At 39.7% G+C, this 20,684-nt stretch overlaps 4 protein-coding genes across 9 annotated transcripts; 2 read left to right on the plus strand and 2 right to left on the minus strand.

Annotated features, from left to right (window-relative positions):
* Nucleotides 1-46: 46 nt before the first annotated feature.
* rpusd2 (RNA pseudouridine synthase domain containing 2) lies at nucleotides 47-3,761 on the minus strand. Of its 3 annotated transcripts, XM_071498065.1 has the most exons (4): nucleotides 3,668-3,761; nucleotides 3,020-3,500; nucleotides 1,387-1,683; nucleotides 48-1,246 (listed from the first exon to the last, which is right to left on the minus strand). In XM_071498065.1, exons 2-4 carry the CDS (start codon nucleotides 3,488-3,490, stop codon nucleotides 380-382), a joined length of 1,635 nt encoding a protein of 544 aa, XP_071354166.1. In that variant the 5' UTR covers nucleotides 3,491-3,500; nucleotides 3,668-3,761; the 3' UTR covers nucleotides 48-379. The 3 variants fall into 3 exon arrangements, with proteins under 3 accessions (XP_071354165.1, XP_071354166.1, XP_071354164.1); XM_071498064.1 differs by having other exon boundaries at nucleotides 47-1,246; nucleotides 1,402-1,683; nucleotides 3,020-3,713; XM_071498063.1 differs by having other exon boundaries at nucleotides 3,020-3,712.
* A 718-nt stretch (nucleotides 3,762-4,479) lies between these two features.
* Nucleotides 4,480-8,260, minus strand: pcmtl (l-isoaspartyl protein carboxyl methyltransferase, like). Of its 4 annotated transcripts, none has more exons than XM_071498070.1 (9): nucleotides 8,140-8,260; nucleotides 7,662-7,797; nucleotides 6,591-6,695; nucleotides 6,431-6,462; nucleotides 6,210-6,314; nucleotides 5,963-6,083; nucleotides 5,778-5,863; nucleotides 5,387-5,556; nucleotides 4,480-5,173 (listed from the first exon to the last, which is right to left on the minus strand). In XM_071498070.1, the coding sequence occupies exons 2-9, from the start codon at nucleotides 7,777-7,779 to the stop codon at nucleotides 5,137-5,139; spliced, it is 774 nt and encodes a 257-aa protein (XP_071354171.1). In that variant the 5' UTR covers nucleotides 7,780-7,797; nucleotides 8,140-8,260; the 3' UTR covers nucleotides 4,480-5,136. The 4 variants fall into 4 exon arrangements, with proteins under 4 accessions (XP_071354171.1, XP_071354173.1, XP_071354170.1 ...); XM_071498072.1 differs by having other exon boundaries at nucleotides 4,480-5,209; XM_071498069.1 differs by having other exon boundaries at nucleotides 8,101-8,195.
* Nucleotides 8,261-8,282: 22 nt separating this feature from the next.
* On the plus strand, nucleotides 8,283-10,527 carry ccdc32 (coiled-coil domain containing 32). The gene is made up of 4 exons (XM_071498073.1): nucleotides 8,283-8,434; nucleotides 8,731-8,978; nucleotides 9,328-9,481; nucleotides 9,729-10,527. Exons 2-4 carry the CDS (start codon nucleotides 8,732-8,734, stop codon nucleotides 9,916-9,918), a joined length of 591 nt encoding a protein of 196 aa, XP_071354174.1. The 5' UTR covers nucleotides 8,283-8,434; nucleotide 8,731; the 3' UTR covers nucleotides 9,919-10,527.
* Nucleotides 10,528-14,516: 3,989 nt separating this feature from the next.
* On the plus strand, nucleotides 14,517-18,943 carry prlh2r (prolactin releasing hormone 2 receptor). Its single transcript, XM_071498068.1, has 2 exons — nucleotides 14,517-16,938; nucleotides 18,006-18,943. Exons 1-2 carry the CDS (start codon nucleotides 15,943-15,945, stop codon nucleotides 18,330-18,332), a joined length of 1,323 nt encoding a protein of 440 aa, XP_071354169.1. The 5' UTR covers nucleotides 14,517-15,942; the 3' UTR covers nucleotides 18,333-18,943.
* Nucleotides 18,944-20,684: the final 1,741 nt, after the last annotated feature.

Genomic DNA, 20,684 nt, shown 5'->3' on the forward strand with positions numbered 1-20,684 from the left:
ATGTTGTTAATTTTTCACAAAACTGAAATAAAACGAAAAACATTTATTTTCCTGCAGACTGGTTTTTAATTTATTTGAGTTGTTAGCTGGAACACCAGACAGTTTCAGGCTGAAATTAAATTAAAACAGCATTCTTGACATTAAAACAGTCCTCAAAGTTAAATGGGAAAGAATACAATTCCATTTTCTACTAGTGTTTAACACATGAATAGCTTGCAGCCAAAGGAAAACATATTTCTGTGAAATCAACTTTATCAAAAGAAATGCAGCAAAATCAGAGGCCACAAAGCAAAAGCTCTTGAAGGATTTCTAGTCTTCTCCGTGCGTGGCAGCAGGAACCTGAATGCCAGAGTCTTCATCAGTGTTTGTCGGGTCAGCTCTAATCAGCTTCCACCCAGTCTTCTCTGGCCCAATCAGGTATATGTGTGGAATATTCAAAGTCAGGTCCTTTGTAGCGTAAAGCATGGAGATACATGATGAGCTCCTTTTCTGTAGGATCTGGTCGCACCAGCTTACATTCACTACACAGGTGGTCTCTCGTTCCTGGAGGAGTTTTCTGGGTAGAGTCAGTTGCCTCCGTTTGGTTTCCATTTAATTTTTGAAGGCTCAGAGACTCTTGGAGTGATGTGCTGTTACTGTTTGGGTCTTTGCAGCCCTGACTCACCTCATTTACTGTCTCACTGCTTGAGCTACAACCTGTTAGCACCTGTGTCTCCATCTTTTTGTCGCCACCGCACACATCAGTCGGTGCCTGATGATTTTCTCCAGTCTTGCCAGGGTCAGACGTACAGTCTGACACTATTTTCTCACATGTCTTGTTTCTCTCTGCTTCTTTACCAATCCTGACGGCATCATCTGGTATATCCAACAGGTGTAGACTTTCCTGAGATCGATGTTCCTCTACCAGAGCCTGCAGCAGCTCCTCATCACTCTTCCCCACCAGTCCCCCCTTGCCCCTGTGAGGACCCCATGCTGAAGACCCATAGATAGGGTCATTGAGGATGGGGAAGCCCAGGTACTGGAGGTGGACCCTGATCTGGTGTGTACGGCCAGTAAGGGGTAAACAGCGGACCACGCTGGTTTTTCCATTAAAGCTAAGCCTCTGGAAGACAGTTCGGCAATCCTTTCCCTTGGGGTCAACACGACAGAGGCCTATTTTAAAGGAAACTACCAGGATTGGCTCCTCGCAGATCAACTCACCCTCTGGGAACTCCCCCTCCACTCTGCACACATACTCCTTTTCAAGCTGGGAAAGAGAGAAAATGTAAAGAACTTCTGAAAACCCACTGATGTATTTATCATAGTCAGAAACCAGAAACAGGGTACTTTAAATTTGCCTAATTCCCATGAAAGTCAGAATTGAATTCCAAACCATCCCGAATGTACCTGTCTGTCTCTCACCAACTGGTCCAGTTTCTTTGATGTCTCCAATGTTCTGGCAAACAGCAGCACTCCAGATGTGAGTCTGTCCAGTCTGTGGACAGTGTGAAGCTCAGAAACACCCCGTTCTTTCCCCAGGATGAAAATCACTGTGTTGTGGCGGAAGCGGCCACAGGGGTGGACTGGGATGGAGGCAGGCTTGTCGACCACGAGCACTTCACCGTCATCCACCAGAATCTCCAGGGGTCTGCTGACCACAGGTGGCTCATGGCGGTGGACAGTGTTTCTCATGTGGTCATTATTCTGTGGATAGTATGAAAATATATATATGTATATATGTGTAAAAAAAAAATAAAACTAGAATTATCGCCTTGTGGTTCTATGCCTCTGCCAACCAGTCAAGCTGCAGGAAATATGGTCACCGTGTCCCCTTCCTGACCCTGTGACTGAGCTACAGCACTGAATAATGGCCAGAAGTGTGAAGTTCACCATTGACATTTGGATATAAAATGTCATCACTTGATTATTTAATCCTTATAGACATTTGTATTGAACTGTGTTATAATTAGTGTATGACTATCGCCAAAAATGTGTTTTATGAGGTCACTGTAACCTTGACCTTTGACCACCAAATACTAATCAGTTCATCCTTGAGTCCAAGTGAATATTTGTGCCAAATGTGAAGAAATTTTTTGAAGTGTTATTGATATATTGTGTTCATTATTTGGAAAGACAACTCAAAAACACGATGCCTCCGGCCCTAGCTGTTGCCGGCACAGAGGAATAAAAACATCTGGCATGTGGACATTTCACCCAGCACGTTTACCGCCCTTCACATGTCAGAATTCAAACACATTTGAATTTTTCTGCCTATTTAATGAGAGAAATAGTTTTTAAACCTGAAACACATGAATCTTTTGAGAGCTGTATTAGTTTGTCAGGACAAGAATTTCCAAGAGAACTATTTAATATAGGAAAAAGACCCCTTCAATATCATTATAATACACACAACATAATATAACTGTAAAGGTATTGATAATAGATAATAGTCCCTGATAGATCAATGGAACTGTAATTTTCAGATGGCATTGACAAGAATTTCAGAAATAATTCTGGCTAAAAACTGATTTGATAAATAATTATAAAAATACAATAATAATAATAATAATAATAATAATAATAACAACAACAAATAATTAAAATACCAGGCAAACTGTAGCTATTAATAATTGAAAGAGTCTTACACAATATATGTAACATTAACGGCATATTAATTTTTACCATGTCTAGACTGATGCAGATCTTGATTTGGTTTATTACCAAACAATCTCAACTCAAGATGTACCTCAACATGGATGAGAAGTGCAGGAAAACTAACAACAATCTAACAAATAAAAAATACAGCGACTGAGCAACATCTATCTGCTGAATTGGGCTGAGATTTGTTTGTCAACAGATTATTATTTACTTTTTGTTCAGACACATGAAACCTTGTGAAGAATGGTTCACCTTTAAGTGAGCCCACATACATCACATACATCTACCATGCTGCTAGAGAACTGGCTTCATAGCCACCACCTGAAGCGATGTGTGTGTCGCCGATGTTGTGAAACCAGGAGTGTGTAGTGAGGACACTGACCCTGAGCACCACAGACAGGTCCTCCACAGGTGTTTCGTTGAGCCGGATGCGACCCTCTTTGGCAGCCCTCTGATAATACTCTATGGACTCGGCTCTGAACTCGCTCTTGAACACCTCCAGGAGAGTCTTCCCAATCCATCGACCTTTGCAGTAGGTTTTGAAATCAAAGTAATATGGACGAACTTTGCGGAGGCCACCGTCGAAGTAGTAGGAGGTCTCGTTGAAATGCTCCTGGCTGAAGCTAACCCCGGGGTTCCGTTTCTGCGGGGGAGGGATGTATCTCTCACCCGGACGGAGCTTCTTCCCTCCCGCTCCTCTCCGCCTCTTCCCTCGGCCGCTTGTCTCTGGTTCGCCCGGCTCGTCACTTTTACGTTTGCCGGTCACAGCTGCCACATTAGCGGCGGTTCCCTGCGTAGACACCGGGCTGTTAACCTCGGCCGGTGAACCTGGAGCAATATCTGCCTGCTCCATGGTCGAGCTTCTGCGTTGACACCGTGGCGAATAAAAAGGACGATTCACAGATTTATTAACGTCGTAAGATAAAACAAAGCGTTGTGCTGTGTAAGCTACAAGGTTATTAACTCCAGTTTGAGCCGCGAAAAGAAAAAGTAAATTATATTTTCTCAAACCTCTAACCGGGACACTCACGTGCATTGCTTTCTAGCTAGTGGTCCTTCACGCTTTAGGCGCGCAGTGATGACGTTTACATGTAGTCCAATCCGGCAAATGTGTAGTCCAAACAATCAAACCCTCGTGTTTCTTCTTTTCCATCGGGGCATTATCGCCGCCAATTGTTCACAGTGTGCACTTAGTTAGATTTTATGCTAAATCCTGTGGATGGCTGAGGCAGCACTGTATATGACTTTACCAATGATGTTTCCAGAATAAACTAATATGAGGCTGAGACTATGTGCCCATTTTGTTCTAGGGTTTTGTTTAAGAAGTGAGGTCATGGGCTGTGTCTGTAGAAATCCCTGGAAAATCAAAATACGAAACTATAATTGAATTCAATAAAATGTACGGAAATCAGCTGCAAATATGAACGCAATGATGTTAGTGTTTAGTCGTCTGCATTTCTTTTTTTGCGTATTTGTGCGTCTTTAATGTGTACATGGATTGTTGAAAGCATATCCATGTACTTATTGTAATATTTTTCTCCCTGCTTGTTTTGATATTGAAATGTGTAATTTTTTTGGTTATAAAATACCAAATATATTTTTCTGCAAAACATTGTGTTGATGAACTGAAGTGAAAAAGAAAATAAGGCTTCTGATTATGATCCTTTGTGCTGACAATGATAACATCTTTGTGGATTTTTCATATGTGCTCCTCTTGTGGACATTATGAATTCCTTTTCCGTATTACATCTTCTCATAATCCAATTTCACCTTGAGTCCAGTTTTACACACACAGAAAAAATTATTAATTTTGAGTAAAGACTGAGAAAAATCAATACTCTATCCATTTAGCGGATTTTATTAATAAATCTGATTCATGTACACATAATTACAGTATCTGTATAGTTTCAAAAAGTAAGGTGCCTCACTTAAATCGATTTTTTGGCACAATTCCCCCTCTTTTCTACATTAACATTGTCAATCAGGACATGTCCTACACATACAGTGAAAAGCAGTTCTTACCACAAAATATATATAACATAGTTAATTTGCTAATTTTTTATTAAAACTCCTTGGCCTGTACTTGGATTCATCATTGTGTGTTACTGCATTTATAACCAAAGCATTCCCATTAGATTACACACAATTTCACCAATTATCCATTCATCTGGATTGACCACAAACTGTAGCTCTTCAACTTGCAATTGCAATTTTGTCACTGCTGAACTTCACTGATTTACCCATAGATATTAACGAGAATACCTTTCTTTGTCATCCGCAATATCCTTATCAGTCTCTAACAGATGCCATGGATTCTGGTAGAAAGGTTGTTAGTTCAGCAGTGGTCGCTCATTCAGTCACTCACTCTTTTAGCACTCTTGGAAGACAACCTGGTCAGGCAAATAGAGCAAGTGAGGCTCCTCCTCGTACGTTGCTAGGTGACAACCCAGCAGGGCAGGTGGCCGTTAAGTCTGGAGTTCAGTGAAACCATGAGTAGCGCTATGGGGCGCTGGAGACGCAGCACCAACGCCATCTCCTGCAGGGGCAACCACACTGCAGTCAGAGCTCACCTCTGGAGAGAGAAGGATATGGATAGCATTGATGCATAAAACAACTCTTAAGATTACAGTGGTACCTGATGGAGGTAATGTCCAAAAATAATGTGGAGCTTTGTGTCAGTACATAAAGTGGTTTTCCTTCACTGATTTTGCTTTTAAAATGATAGGTCAGAAGTGTTTTCAAGCAATACCCTGGCCACTGATGCCTCTTATCAGTCAGGGGGACATAAACCACTCCCATCAAAGCTTTCTTGAGGAAAGTCCCGTCACTCTGACGATCATACTGCTCTAACACCTGACTGCCACCATCGGGGCCAACTGGGAGAACCAATCGCCCACCTGGCTTCAGCTGCTCCAAGAGCTTGAACAGAGGAAAAACAAAAACAGAACTCTTATCATGAGGTGATGGTGCATTTCAAGTGGCAAATTCAGTCAGTTGGGGTGGAGACACAAGGAAATGATTTTTGATTCACTTTAATACAGCAGGGTCTTTAACCTTAACGCAAGTGCATGTTATGTCTTATTCTTTTCTGTTATTTCCCATCCTATTTTCATAAGAGTAAAAGCCATATGTGTCCTTACAGCCTTAGGAACAGTAGCTGCAGCTGCACCAACATGAATTGCATCATAGGGTGCTCCTTCTGGGAAGCCCAGTCTTCCATCTCCCACTGAGGACAGATGTAAAAATGACTTTTACAGTGCTGTGTAGCTGCTCAGTTTGTTCATCTAAATTTGAGATGGTATGACCTTAACACTGCATGACTCACCTACAAATCTGATACGTCCAGAGGAGAGCAGTTCTGGGTCGTCAGCTCGCACGTTTTTTATTGACATTTGAACCAGTTCATCGATGTGTTCAACGCCGACCACTCTTCCACTGGGTCCCGTCTACACACAATAGGACAAATGCAGCTGTTGCTCTCATTCATATATTTTTTGTCAACTTACGTGAGGAAATACCAATTCAATGATACGCTTATTATAAACAACATGCCAGGTTTTTGTTTAACTTACCATTCTTGCGAAGCAGGCAGTGAGGTATCCACTTCCTGAACCCACATCCAGAGCTGATGCCCCTTCTATTAGTTTGTCACTTAACAGCTCCATAGCATGAGCATGCTGCCAAACCAGGCCCACAGGAAAACATTCAATGAATTGTAGATATGTATAAGTGAATTATTTAGTCCTACCAACTGTATAACACATCTCAAGTTCTCTGAGAGTTTGTTACTCACCATGTGTGGTGCACTGATGGTCGCCCTGTAGCCTGTGACAAGTAACAGCGCACATCTGTGCTCATGAAACAGCTATTACAATGTAATAACTCAAATACCTGTTGCCATATTGACAGGCATATGTGTTTGCATGTTTATTAGGAGTGACTGGAATGAATACCTATGGACTGAGGAGAGTCTGCATAAGGATAGTCTTTAGAGTAGATCCCTCTGTCAGTAGCCAGCATGGCATCAAATACTCTGTCGCTGCGGATCACTCCATGATCTAAAGGAGAAAAGAAGGGCAAATGACACTGAACTGAACAAGCAAGTGTGGCAAATGTGAAATTTTTGCAGGATGAATTCTTTGACGCTCAAGTATGTTTCTCTGTCTATTTGTGTTTCTGTTATTTTAACCTGAACCAAAACTTAGCTGTAAACCCAAACACCTCTACCCCTCCTAAGGAAAGAGTCTATGGGAATCACGATTCAAAGACAAAACACAGGATATATCACATCAGTTATCTATATTACAATGATAATACGAATTTACGGAAAAATTTGGAAACTTATTTCTCAGTATGTGAAGGTTTTTTAGATGAAAAAAATGTGAATGAAAGCATAGAATTTGATTAAATATAGCCCTGGGTGGTTGGTCAATATATTAATTATGAGCTGATAATCAGAACTGAGTGTGTGGGACTGTTATTCTGATATATTGTAGCTTTACATATTTCTGAACTGTGACTGTATATTTTCCTTAACTTACAAACAACTTTTTTTAAAAAAAAAAGAGAAAAGCAGGAAATCCAAAAAACAACCAAACAAAAAAATTAGAGTATACATATATAATTCCATTATAAGAGTTAAAATTTCACATTTCATTTCCAAATTGCCATTTATCAATTTTGCCTTTTTCACATTAAAATTATTTGATTATCCTGAGTAACAGAGCAAACAGAAGATATAGTCGTTTTTCTTGCCATTTTCTTGTTAAATTCTAATTCTGGCTAAATTAAATTGATTAATCAATTTAATGTAATTATTATTTTTATTCAGAGTAAAGTTAATAATGAGTACCTCCATGTGCTTGGCCAATATTCACATTACTACAGACATAACCAGACCTAATTTAGATCAAATATAGCAGTGAAAAGTCACGTTTCATACTTAAAATGTCTTCACCCTGTGGACTTTGAGGTTTTGAGTCAAAGACCTTGGGATATCAAAGATGATTAATTCAGTCCATTACCCCTCAGCCTGCTGATGAGCTCTGGATGTGTTTTGCCACTGGACATCCACGCCATGGTCCGAGACAGCAGCACACCCATAGGTAAAGCCACTACTGCCAGGCGCAACGCTGGTCGCATCTCCTACCCTAGGTCTCCCTATAGTGACATGACGATCATATGTCTTTTATTCAAGATCACGTAACTGCAACATCACATTTAATAGTCTGGCTGTATCCTCCATGAGGCAGCGACAGAGACAGTTTGTGTGTCATTTGTTCATTTGTAACAGGTTCCCCGCAGACTGAATGCATGTGAAGCAGCTTATTTACATATTAAACTGAACAGTTAGCCAACGAGCTTCGTACTTCACAGTTGTAATAACACGTTAACGCTACATTATAAACAGATAATATTGCTGAACGGCTACAAATATCAATACTTAAAACAGTCAACACTCACGAATAAAATAATTCCACATAGGTCATGGAGCTTGTTTACCTTCGCCACCGCTCCTTACTGCAGAGACAAACTCCTGGCTCCCCCTTGAGCGAACCGCAGATCTGACCAATAAGATGCGGACTTTCTAAGCCGGAAGCTATAAAGAGCCAATCGCATCGCAAAGCAGTTTGATGGGCGGTTACAATGTCCAATCATATGCCCCCGAAATGAGGAAGTGGGCCGTCGCTCCTTAAAGCCTGTGGATCATGGACGCAGTTAGCTAGCGAGGCTAACCTTTAATCTTTAACTTAATATATCAGAATAAATAACATTTTACTTGCCGATTTTCACTCAGGTAAGTTGTTGAGATGACATAAATGCAATTGATTACGGTGACAGGCCGCTTGAAGAGCATTTGAAATGCCTAAAAACAGTAGGTTTAACAGCAGTTAAGCCTCATATTGTGTTAATTAATCTCAGTTTTTGATTTCTTTTTGCATTGTGAAATGTGCCTTGTCTCAATTTCTGTCTTTAATCTAAATGTCTCAAAACACCTCCATCTGAATATTGATGAAATACCAAGGCACAGGCAAAAACAGGCTAACGCTAAGTGATTTTGATAACTGATGTTGACATCTGTGACTGCACCAGAATGACCGACGACTTCGAGAGTCAGGAGGTCAGGTCCAGTGGGGAGCTGTGGTCCGAGATCTGCTCCAGTCTCCCTGAGGTGAAAGCTGAGGCAGCTCCAGAGAACAACACCGAGTTCAAAGACTCATTCCAGCCAGCAGCACAAGCAGGAGTACGGGTCAATGGACAGTCAAATGGGACAAATGTTAGTTCTCCCAGTGCCAAGTGGGAACCCATGGAGGATTCTGAGATCTACATAGCTAGTTTGGGTATTGTCTTGCTTCTCTCTGCCCCTTCATGACAGTAATCCTCATGCCCTATTTATTTCACCTTGACTGCCATCCACTTGATCATGCCATCCATCATACATCCTTCTCATTCAACATGTGTGGGACATAGTAGAGGTGAGAGGGCTTCAAATGTAGAAACACCTGCAAGAAAAACTGAATTCATCACAAATACTTAACATACACCTTTATAGCAACTTCTCAAAAAAAAATATATAAAAAAAAAACAGTTTGCAATTGTTGTCCCTGAGCCACAATTTAAAAAAAATGTCAATTCTAACTTTGATGTAAGATGTAAAGCGCAGTATGTTTTGCCTATATTTTGCTCCAGAGAACCGTCTTAAGAAGTTAAAGGGCCAGTCCAGTGATGTGACCTCCAGGGACATGTTGCGCTCGTTGTCTCAAGCTAAGAAAGAATGCTGGGATAGATTCCTACATGATGCCCAGACCTCAGAGCTTTTCCAAGGAGGTGACATGGATGAGAGGTAGGACATGGACTTGATGTAAAGCATTATCCTGGTGTGTGTGTATATAACTTTCTAGTTTTCCAAAAACTGCCCCATTAAATCCAAAGCAAAGACAGTATCCTAGACACCTAAATTTCAATGTATGACAAATCAATGCCATTACACACTGGCAAGGATAATACAGGCCTCCCAGGCAGTCGAGAGCATTAGATAGATCTCTTCTCATCTTAACACCATTGATTTTTTTGTGTACCCCCATTCCCAGTGCCCTCGAACACTTCAAGAGGTGGTTGATTCCTGAGAAGGTGGCCATCAGCGCAGAGGAGCTGGAATATCTCCTGAGGCCGTCTCAGAATAAGGAGCCAGCGGGACAAAACCAAACACAAAACGGAGAGGACACAGAGGGAGAGAGAGACAACACTGAAGAAGATGACACTCACAGCCCAGAGAAATGAATGTGTTAAAATAGTAACACTGACAGAAGAACTAATTTGGAGTGTATTCAATAAGGGGGACTTGTTAGCCACCACATTCATTTCGAGCTGTGTTATGTCATACTGCTGTTTTTGGCCAATGCTTTTGTTATTAGCGATCAAGAAGCAATTATAGCCCGTCATCATTCTCCGTATCCCCAGCAACTGAGTGTTAAGTACTTATTCAGTCAGGCGTGTTTTGTCTTTGCTCCTCATCCCTTCAACCACAGCACACCATTAAGAATATATAATAAAGAGTTTGAAATTAGACTTGTTTGTCCTCTAGCAGAAGAATTAGCGTCTAGCCCCGTGACTAGACTTCTTTATCTGTCACATGAATAGCTCGCTACCCTACACACACAAAGGTTAATGAAGGACCACGTGCAGTATCATCTTGTAAATCAAACTCATATGACATAAGCAATGCATTTTCCAGACACATTATTTTTCTGTCTAGAAATTGTGACATCTAAAGTATGAATGTGATTTTTTTTCCCCTATATTGTAACAAAGTGTGTAACATCTTTATTTTTGCCATGTTGATTTTACATTAGGTTTCACCCACGTTGCAATAAAAACAAGGAGTATTGATTCTTTTGATTGGTCTGCTCATTAGCAAGCCCTGGTGCAGTAATATTTAGCTGGATAGCTGAGGTGCAGCTGAAATGCATTTAAAACTTAGAATATTTTGAGACACTGAATTGCATGTGTGCACGCTTGCATGTGTGCTTGCATGCACACTCTTGTATGTTTTGTGAGGACATGTTGGCAAAGTGTGGACTGTTTTAGGTTTGAGGTTAAATGTATGTTTTCCATTGAGAGTACAGTCAGGGTAAGGGATTCTTTTGTATGGGGTAGGATTAGCGGCTAGGGAATACATTATATGAATGAGGGTCCTTTTATGTAGAGGTACAAATGTGACGAAGTGCATAAAAGAGAGCAAGAGAAAGGATAGGCAGTGTCAAGTGTAGCAGGTTTTGTGTAGCTTTCTGACTGTTGTATCTTTAGGTGGCAGCAAAGAGCCATAACATTGTTATTTCACAAATTTTACAAGCTAGAGAAAGAAGGAAACACTTATTTTAATATTTAATGTAATAAACTCTCTGAAAGACTGAAAATATTGGTAATAAGAAAACAGGACTCGAGTCCAAGTGAATGTTTGTACCAAATTTGAAAGGATTCCCTTCAGGAGTTCTCCATATATTGCATTCACAAAGCCAAAATCATGTTTTGTGATGCTACTGTGACCTTGACCTTTGACCTTTAGCCCCCAAAATATTATCAGTTCATCCTTGAGTCCAGGTGAACATTCTCACCAAATTTGAAGAAATTTCCTCATGGTGTTATGGAGATATTGCGTTCACAAGACCAAAATCATATTTCGTGTTGCTACTGTGACCTTGACCTTTGACTTTTAATCACCAAAATCTAATCAGTTTATCCTTGAGTCCAAGTGAACATTTTGCCAAATTTGAAGCTTTGTCAAGGTGTTACTGAGATACTGTTTCCATGAGAATGGGATGGACAAACGTGCGTATAGACAACCGTATAACAATATGGCCTTGGCTCTGGCTGTCTGACGGTAAAATTAATTGCAGAATTGTTATTTTATTGTTACTGTATTAGACTGCAATAGTTTTAGCTGGATGTAACTTAAAAATTAGTTTTAAAACATTAGTTTATAAAGTGATTGTAATTTTGAATTAAATCAATTCAGCATGGGAAAATCATGGTGTTCATTTGAATAACGGCAGCCATGGCTTCATTCTGTGATTCAATTTCAAATGGGGTCCTTGACATGAAAACCTTTGGGGATGCCCTAATTAGCTTGCTGTCTGTCTTCTAGGACCCAGAGGACTGAAAGTGTGAAATCTACTGAATGCAGTAAAACTACAACTGTGTTTGTCATTTTCCTTTCAAGTGGAGAACACATTCTGCCAGTTATCTTGACATAATAAAGTGGACTTTATTCCAGATTTACTGCTTCAGTAAGATAATTAGTTACTTGCCAACACAGAATCCTGTCTTGTGGTAATAAGTTGGACTGGGATGGCAGAAAGTGTGAGGCCCTGAATGGCAGGAAATTAAAATTTGATTGGCACCTATCCTCCCACCCTTGATTAAAATGTAATTTCCTTCTCTGGAGGGTGTTAATAAAGATATCCAGCTGTGATGTCCCCTGATACAAGAGTCCAAGCAACTATTTAACACTGAATGTCATCCCTGAAATAAAGGAAAATATTTAACTTTAAATTATAGCAGAATATTATAGTATTAATCCAAACTGACTATTAAAAAATAGTTTTTCATCTTTCTATCTATTAATTTACATTTATAGTGTTTCCAAAAGCTTAAAGCGTATATTTATCTTTAAATGAGCATACTAGGACTGATGACCTTGCAAGGAAATTACAATAATGAATTCTGGAAATATGTTGGATCTTTGAGGGATACAGTCACAGCTGCTACATCAGTGTAGCTTAAGGTTCCAACAAACAGACTCCTGGAGAACAGAAATGGATGATGATACTCCTCCACCACCACAAAAACTCCCCCCAGCAAAGCCCCCAGGACAGGTTTTTCACTGAGGTAACAGTTTAAACTTAGTGTATCCTCATCTTCTATGGAGCACTCCAGAAACAGAAATCTGCAGATACTGAAGACAGAAAACAAAACAAATCTTCTGAACTTTCACAGAAAATGACAGAAAGTGAGGTATACCATGACCATCTATTCCACCTGGGGCCCCTGCTTGATCATATCAAAGACAGATGCAAGACCCATTTTCACCCAGGACAAAGTGTCGAGGCCCAGACAAGATACGGGCAGTACATGAAAGGAAAACCAACCACATGGGGTTTTGAGCTTTGCGTTGGGACACAGTAGCAGGGATGACACATCTGATTTCATGTGTTAAGGCTTTTCCTTCAGGAGTTAGACTTGCTTATAAGTCAGTACCTTTCCTAGTAAAGCCTGCCATGAACTTTGGGGCCACTTGAGTTTGTGAGATGGACACAACCATTTCACAAACACAATGAGGTGGTGCTGCAAATTTTTCACTTTTTGTGTAGTGCAGTGACAACAGCTACATCCTTCATGAGAGACTCACCAGAGAGAGGAAAGAACAGCCCACAACCCACATGGCCTATTGGAGGCACTCAAAGGCTCTCACAGCACCAATGATCCTGTCTTCATTAGTGTCTAGACCGATCCAAGGAAAAAAATGTCCCCTGGTGCTGTGTGCTCAGCAGGAGACCAGGCAACTCCAGTAGGCATAATCACTGAAATCTAATGTGTGGCCATTTGCGTTATCTTGAATGGAAGCTCGTTTTATGAGTGGCACAAGTAAAAATCACACCCAGAAAAGTGTATGGACATGTGAGATAAATACATAATGTTTTTCTATGTAGAGACTTTATTGTTAGAATAATAGAAGAATACAAGTGAAGCCAGTGAACATTTGCAGATGTGGAAAAAATTCTAATTTTATTCTCGGTCTTATAACTATTTATATTTCATGTGACATCAGTGACAGGTTGTGTTGAAAAAAATGATATCAATTGTTTGTTTGTATCTTACAGTGTTGAATTTATACAGAATTTTAAATATTAAGGTATCAGTAAAATGAAAAAATGGCCAAGACCCCAGAGGGTCAATCAAACTGACACTACATGCTACAGCTTATTGCATTGACAGTGATCATTATTTAGTATCAACTTGAGCTATGATAAAATAATGATAAATCCTTAAATATTTCAGATGGCCTCCGGTTCATAGACATCCTCATTATCTTCAAAATCAGCCTAGTCGAGTTCTATACTAATGAATTTTGTCCCGGATCACCGTTTGCACATAACTTGATGAATCACTCAGTCACACACAGAGGCTCTAGCAACAAGACTCACAATCATTAAATTAGGTTTAGTTTTATGAATATTTAAGATATGTATTTCTGGAAAAAGATCGTGGTTTGTCCCTTAATTGTTCAATTTTTGTTCCACTCGCTCATGTTGGTTTGTGGGTGTGTTTGCTAAGAAAGTGGCCACAGTGTGACAAACCACACAGCAGGAAGTATGGCATTCAGAATTCAAAATAATTCAGGGAAGATGAGGGAACGGGCTATTGTGATTTTTTTATGTGCCTTATTATAAATTTTATAAAAGTCAGTTCCTCCACTCAGTTGAGATGTCTGTTTCAAAAAAAAAAAAAAAAGGGGGATAACAATGGACAATATAGGAGAAATAACATCATAAAATGTATCAGTCACTATAAAGTGACTACATAAAACCCCAGACACATTATAAGTCCCAACAGGAAAATTATAGTGATTCCATGGCAGATAAAAAGAACCATAAAACAGGGCAAGGTCATTATAAATTCACTATTTATTACCAGACAGCCACTATAGTTCCCAAGAGGAATATCATAGGATATTAAAATGATTGTTCATTAGGGATGATACTGAGTGAGATTGAAATGACAGACAAGCCATGTGACTTACTCGTATGAACACGTACTGTATGCTGTATGATGAGAGAGACAGAACGAGCACACCTCTTTATTCTGGATCAGAGCGTGCTGCAGTGAAGAGGAGAGGCTGCACAACACTGTCGCTCACCTGCAGACAGAGGACACCAACAGGTGCCGGGCTGTCCGTCCGCCAAGTTACCAAACTTTGACTGACATCTGGCTTCTCTAAGAGGTACTTTTTAATACTTTAATACTTTTAATTTGTGCTTTCTGAAATTTCGTACACTGGCAAATGACAGTTTTGCATGAGATCCATTGGAGAGTGAACTGTTTTTATGATAAGTTTAAGATTGGGATTTTTATCAATAATATTATTATCATTTTTATATCTTTATGTCTTAGGGGCTAAGTTATAGTTGTGTGAATCATTTATCAGATCACAACAATAACAATGAGCTGATTCACCATGAGAGGAGTATCTCATTTTCTGATCTATACTGGATATGATTTAACCAGTGTTCCTAAAAGAATTCACATAATTTAGTATGAGAACTAACATTATGACAAATGCTGTGGTCAGAAGGTCCTGCTCAGCCTAAGTCGGTCATTAATAAGCACTTACTCATGCTCTGCAGTAGGCCAGGGAAGGTTTTTCATTTACAGTTAACCATGTAATGAAGCAGCTCCTTCATTTCATTTAGAACTATTTGGAATTTGGCTAATTCTGTCAAAATCTGTCTAAAAATACTGATTGTTTTCCTTTTGTTGTTGTTTTTGTTTGTTTTGTAGATAAGGTGTGATTCATAGTCATATGAATGAAACTGACAAAATGAGCATGCACTGTAGCAAATGTGAAGAATGAAATGATGCCATTCGGCCTAAAATATATTTATCATGGAAACTATTGTGATTTCTGTTGTCCTTGTGTTATCCTGCAACATTTACAGAGAAAAGCCATTCAAGTGCACTCACGGCTCTCTCCGTTGCTGTCGTGTATTTTTAGTTTGTTAATGAACCAAATCTTCTAAGTCACAGCCATGGGAAATACATAGATTTTACAAACCTTTTTACAAGATGTATTAGCAGATGTTCAGGATGACAATCTTCGAGTATCAGTTTGACTATAAAGAGCTGAAGAGGAAAAAGCACCAAAGTGAAGCTCACATGGATTGAATGAATGATTGCTGGCTGGTTACAAAAAACCCAAAGATGTGTCAGTGATGAGATGGAAAGGATTTGGAGAGGCAGAGAAAAATAAAAGGCGAGAAGCGTAGAGTGAGGAGGAGAAGAGGATAAGATGTTGTGAATGTGAGACAGATGAAAGTAAATGGATGTATTATTGTTGAGGCAGACTTGCGCTACAAGCCCTGCTTCAGCTTTTTAATGACATTGACTGAGAGTCACTAATTAGTCAGTACAAATGTGAGTCATCTCTTCATTTTCTACATATTATCATCACATTAATACCACTTTGGGCTCAATCAAAATGTTGTTCAATAAATATGTGTTGGCAATTATGATGGTAAATCAGGTAGGATGTATGCAAAATATGCAGCAGGTTTTTTTTTTATGCGATTTCATAATAAATTGTTTTTCATTCTAACTTCTGCAGCTATGGACTGGGAGAAGTCACTGACCCCATCCAGGGTGAACTCTTCTACTCCAGCTTTTCCTTCTTCATCCCCACTCATGTCTGACTCCTCAGCCTCCCTTTCCTCCTCTTGCTGCAACTCTTCTCGTCCCTTCTTCTCTACCTCCCCGTTCGCAGCTCCTTCCTTTTCTGGCCTGGACCTCCTGTTCAATCTGAAGCTCCTCTTCATCCCGCTCTACTCTGCTGTGGTCCTGATCGCCTGCTCTGGCAACCTCCTCCTGCTCTTTCTCATCTGGCACAACAAGAAAAGACACAACACCACAAACTTCCTCATTAGCAACCTGGCTCTCGTTGACCTGGTCATGTCCATCTTCTGTGTCCCTTTGACGGCATCCTACGCTTTTGACAAGCGTGGTTGGGTGTTTGGACCCCACATGTGTCATTTTGTCACTGTAATGCAGTCTGCAGCTGTCTACGCAGCGGTCCTGTCCCTGATGGCCATTGCAGTTGATCGTTACGTTGTTGTGGCTTATCCCATTCGCAAAAGAGCAGGTTGCCAGTTTTGCTGGGGTCTGGTGGTCCTAATCTGGCTGTCCTCTCTGGCTTTATCCACACCTACAGCGCTGCACACAGTCTACCTGGACCTGCGGGCTGCAGGCCTACAGATGGCCGTGTGTGAGGAGTTCTGGGACGGCCAGGAGAGAGGTCGCCTTATATACTCCTGTTTCATTCTCTTCTTCTCCTACTTTGTCCCTCTGGTTGCTGTCTCCATTTCCTACTGTGCTATATCCTATCAGTTGAAGCAGAGGACCACATCTGGCTTGACTGCATGTCCAGAGCTGAGATCTGCAAGGGCCACCTGGAGTAGACGGAGGAGGAGGACGTTCTGCCTGCTGCTGGTGTCTGTCCTCTGTTTCGCCTTCTCATGGCTCCCTTTACAGGTGTGAAATGAGAGATTTATAGTTTGATAGTTACACATTTTGGAAAATATGTTTACCCATTTTCTTGCCAATAGTGAGTCCAGAAGATTGACACCACTCGTGTTAGCTACAGCCAGCAGCAAGTTATCTTAGCTTAGGGAAACAGGGAAATGGCTAGCCTGGCTCCGTCCAAGAGACACAAGCACGTAAACCCTAATAAAACCATTACACATATTTTATACACGTCCCTTTTGGCACATATTAAGCCAACGAGATATAATGTGTGTTTTAGAGGTGCTGTTAAAAGCTAGAGGGATTTTGTTTCCTTTGGACAGAGCTAGGCTAGCTCTTTCCTTTCCTAGTCTTGCTAAGCTAAGCTAACCGGCTGTAAGCTCACTGTAGCTGCGTATTAACAGCATAGACATGATAGTGGGATTGATTTCGTCATCTCTTTCTTAGCAAGAAGGCAAAAAACAGAGGTGTCCCCTACATGTAGGAATTAATCTTTAACATTGACTCTTTAACGCGAACTGGCTATACTGAATCACCACTGTCACTACCTGAATCAGTAGCTTTAGCAAGCTTTTAGCACTGTGGTTAGCTCAGTTTGTTCTGAATAGCTTATAAAAAGTCAACAAAAGTCAGAGGAACAACCATAATCTGATAATTCTGTTGCAAATAGTTGCTGTTTAACTTAGAAACACTGATCGTATTGATCTAGTTTAGTAGTGAATGGAATGTAATGGCTTGAAACAGCAACAGACTAAACATACTGAAGCCAAATGTTAGGGGAGTATGTGATGTGATTTGTTTATTTATTAATGTAGACTACATATTGAAGTAACTTTGAGTGCTGGTGCAATGCTCAGAAAAAAAAGTGACTAACTACCTAGACAGTGACCGCGAGTCTTTGAACTGAGCTCAACTGAACAAACATTTTGAATTCGTGACACAGCAAGTGAATAACAGTACTTCTAAGAAAGTCGAACAACTAATAACAAAGTCCTAAAGGAATTTATTTTCAATTTAATTATCAAATGGATGGTACCTTGAATGAATGCTTGAGAAAACACCGTTTACCTTTGCAGGTGGTGAATCTGATCCGTGACCTGGACACAGACTTCAACATCTTGGGGAAGAATTACATAAATGTCATCCAAGTGTCGAGTCACCTGTTTGCCATGAGCTCTGCCTGCTACAACCCCTTTATTTACGCCTCATTACATGACAAGTTCCTGTCCTATCTATGTCGGCACTTCTTGTCCCGCCGAGGAGGAAAAGGAAAGGACAGGGGTCGAGTATCAAGCATCTTTACAATGTCTCATAGAATGCCACGTCTTCACACCTCCACTATTGTGGCAGATTTACCAGGTGCTGTTGCAAATAGCATTGTTCCTCAAGACAGCTATGCTTAAGTTGTCGTTTCAGACAAGCAGACACAAGAATTTTACTCAACAGTGTTTTCGGTGCATAGGAAATGATGCATCTTCTTCACATCAGATGTAATAAGAATCTTCTCAGCCATCATACTGACAGACAAATGGAGTGAAAACAGAATTCACTTAAAGTACAGTGAAATTCAAACAACTCACAAAGTGGAGTTGGCTTTCATGAAACAACAATACACACTGTCTCTATCACTGAATTTATGTAAAAACATTAGCCTATTTTTATTTAAAGGAATTATGTGTGTTATGACTTTATTGTTTTTATGTATAGATGTTTATGCACTGAAAGTCCATGTAGCACTAAAAATATGATATTGTGAACTTATATATACTTTAGACCTTGACTTTGCTCTTATCCTTAAAAAAAAAAACACAATGAAATTTAGATTTTTTAAAAAAAATCAGTTTATTGTACATATTAATATTCTTGTAATTATCTGCATCATCTTACATTTATGTATATAAAATGTGCCGTTCATACGTAGTGTTCATTTGCCATTCCTTGAACTGATAGTGGGTTTGGTTAATTGTACATGTGTATTACATATATAATATTAGATATATTTTGTTGGATTCCTCTCAATAAAGTGGTTTATTTAAATCATCTTTCACTCTCAATATGATTAATATGGTTGAGTATTAAAATCGGAACATGAAGAGTTTCTGTGCTGAATGAATGAATAATGTGTTTCTGTCATTCAGTTTGGCCTTGAGCCGTTCAAGGATATTTCTCACTTTCTGCTGCAGCTGTGACATTTGATGAACAGAATGCAATGCACAAAATCTGATCTGTTTAAATGTCAACTTTTAGATGGCGATAGAGTAAAAAAAGCCTCATGCATCATCAGCTATGCTGTTTATTAGGATATGTAAAAAAATATTACAATGAATAAACCCGTGAAACTGTTAATGAATAACACAATAAAAAACAAGGTTTAAGACCTTGATCATTTAAAAGATCTTTTGAAAAGGTTTTTTATATATATAATCATGAGGTCTCTGATACTGTGAAAACTATTTTATCTGTTGACACACCATTAATAATGATTAATGAGCAATTAGATCCAAAATACAGTCTGATATCTGCAAAAAGAAAACTCAAATCAAACACGGTCCAGTTGTGTGCATAGATGTCTCTTTATTCTAAGTTAAGATCAGTGGTGTCTTTTTAGATGCTACCTAATGCATCCCATTGTAAATTTTATAAATGGCTGTTTTTCCTGATCTCATGTTCTCAGATTTTATCTCACAAAAAAGAGCATCTGACAGGATGGTGGTGAAGAGGCTGCTTTTCATTCAGAATCCCAGATCTCCTTTTCAGACCACTTTACAGGGTATGAAGAGTATGTTTTAGCAGCTGACGGTTGGGAGATGATCACCAAGCACAGGTAGTGTAAGTAAGGATGCAGTCCTCCGACAAATGAGTTTACAGCAAAAGATAACAAGATACTACTGGTCGAATATCATATCAGGGAAGTGCAACTGCTGTCACCTCTGCTAATGGGAGCATGAAATTATCCAAATGCAATATATTGAAGGCAGATCACCTCGGAAAGAGTAGAAAAACAATATAAATCAACTCTTAAAAACATATGGAGTCATTGTGATGATACAGAAAAAAAACAGTAACAAAAGAGACAATTCTACAGTAACCTTGCAGGAAATTTTGAGCTGAAGAAAACAAACCACAGGCTTGCACTTGCTATTGTGTGGTATTTTTTTCCTCTCTAGACTCATTAGGCTCTTAGAAAAAAAAGAAGAAAAAAAAACACCTCCTGTGGAGTCACAGCTTTACCTGAGCGGAGAGGTTCTTACAAAACCCTAGAATAATTAGTCAGAGTTTTGATGGAGCATGAAAATCCTGAATGTTTGCTATGTAATGACTTAATTGTTTCCTCTGCCTTCATGTGGAGAGGATTTTGCAGAAACCAAAAGAACAGCAGGAAGAACTCTTCCGAATGAATCAGGAAGCATTCAGCCTCAGCTCTTACATAAGTCTGAAAAAAACAGATCAGCATTGTCATGTTGAATTTTATATTTCTTACAACATAACAAGCGAGAATATGTAATACCATATGTTACATTCCTCTGAATTTTAACAGAACAAACAACACCGAATCCCCTTGATTAACCGAAACTTCTCAAGGGGTGAGGCCTCTGTGCCTGTGATTCAGTACATTGCTAATGTGTTCAGCTGCTCAGAGGGCAGGAGAGGTTGAGAAGAGAGGATAGTGAAGATGAGAATGAGTCAGTCAATGGAAAGCCTTGCAGGGGGTGTAATTTAAACACTGCAGGACCTCTACTGAAATACATTTGCCC

The sequence above is a fragment of the Trachinotus anak genome, unplaced genomic scaffold (assembly GCF_046630095.1).
Source record: "Trachinotus anak isolate AG129_WGS33_773 ecotype Australia unplaced genomic scaffold, CSIRO_AGI_Tana_v1 ptg000015l, whole genome shotgun sequence".
NCBI classification, from domain to species: Eukaryota; Metazoa; Chordata; class Actinopteri; order Carangiformes; family Carangidae; genus Trachinotus; species Trachinotus anak.

Bases quoted from the DNA above. Each gene is read 5' to 3' on its own strand.
- rpusd2 (XM_071498063.1), bottom strand. From the start codon at position 3,673: ATGCACGTGAGTGTCCCGGTTAGAGGTTTGAGAAAATATAATTTACTT. The intron at 1,684-3,019 runs GTCAGTGTCCTC...TACTATCCACAG, and splicing joins ACCTGTCTGTGGTGCTCAGG to AATAATGACCACATGAGAAA. The intron at 1,247-1,386 runs GTACATTCGGGA...TCTCTTTCCCAG, and splicing joins AGTTGGTGAGAGACAGACAG to CTTGAAAAGGAGTATGTGTG.
- pcmtl (XM_071498070.1), bottom strand. From the start codon at position 7,779: ATGCGACCAGCGTTGCGCCTGGCAGTAGTGGCTTTACCTATGGGTGTG. The intron at 6,696-7,661 runs GTAATGGACTGA...TTTCTCCTTTAG, and splicing joins GCTCATCAGCAGGCTGAGGG to ATCATGGAGTGATCCGCAGC. The intron at 5,864-5,962 runs GTGAGTCATGCA...ATCTGTCCTCAG, and splicing joins TGGACGTATCAGATTTGTAG to TGGGAGATGGAAGACTGGGC.
- ccdc32 (XM_071498073.1), top strand. From the start codon at position 8,732: ATGACCGACGACTTCGAGAGTCAGGAGGTCAGGTCCAGTGGGGAGCTG. The intron at 8,979-9,327 runs GTATTGTCTTGC...ATTTTGCTCCAG, and splicing joins GATCTACATAGCTAGTTTGG to AGAACCGTCTTAAGAAGTTA. The intron at 9,482-9,728 runs GTAGGACATGGA...CCCCATTCCCAG, and splicing joins GGAGGTGACATGGATGAGAG to TGCCCTCGAACACTTCAAGA.
- prlh2r (XM_071498068.1), top strand. From the start codon at position 15,943: ATGTATGCAAAATATGCAGCAGGTTTTTTTTTTATGCGATTTCATAAT. The intron at 16,939-18,005 runs GTGTGAAATGAG...TTACCTTTGCAG, and splicing joins TCTCATGGCTCCCTTTACAG to GTGGTGAATCTGATCCGTGA.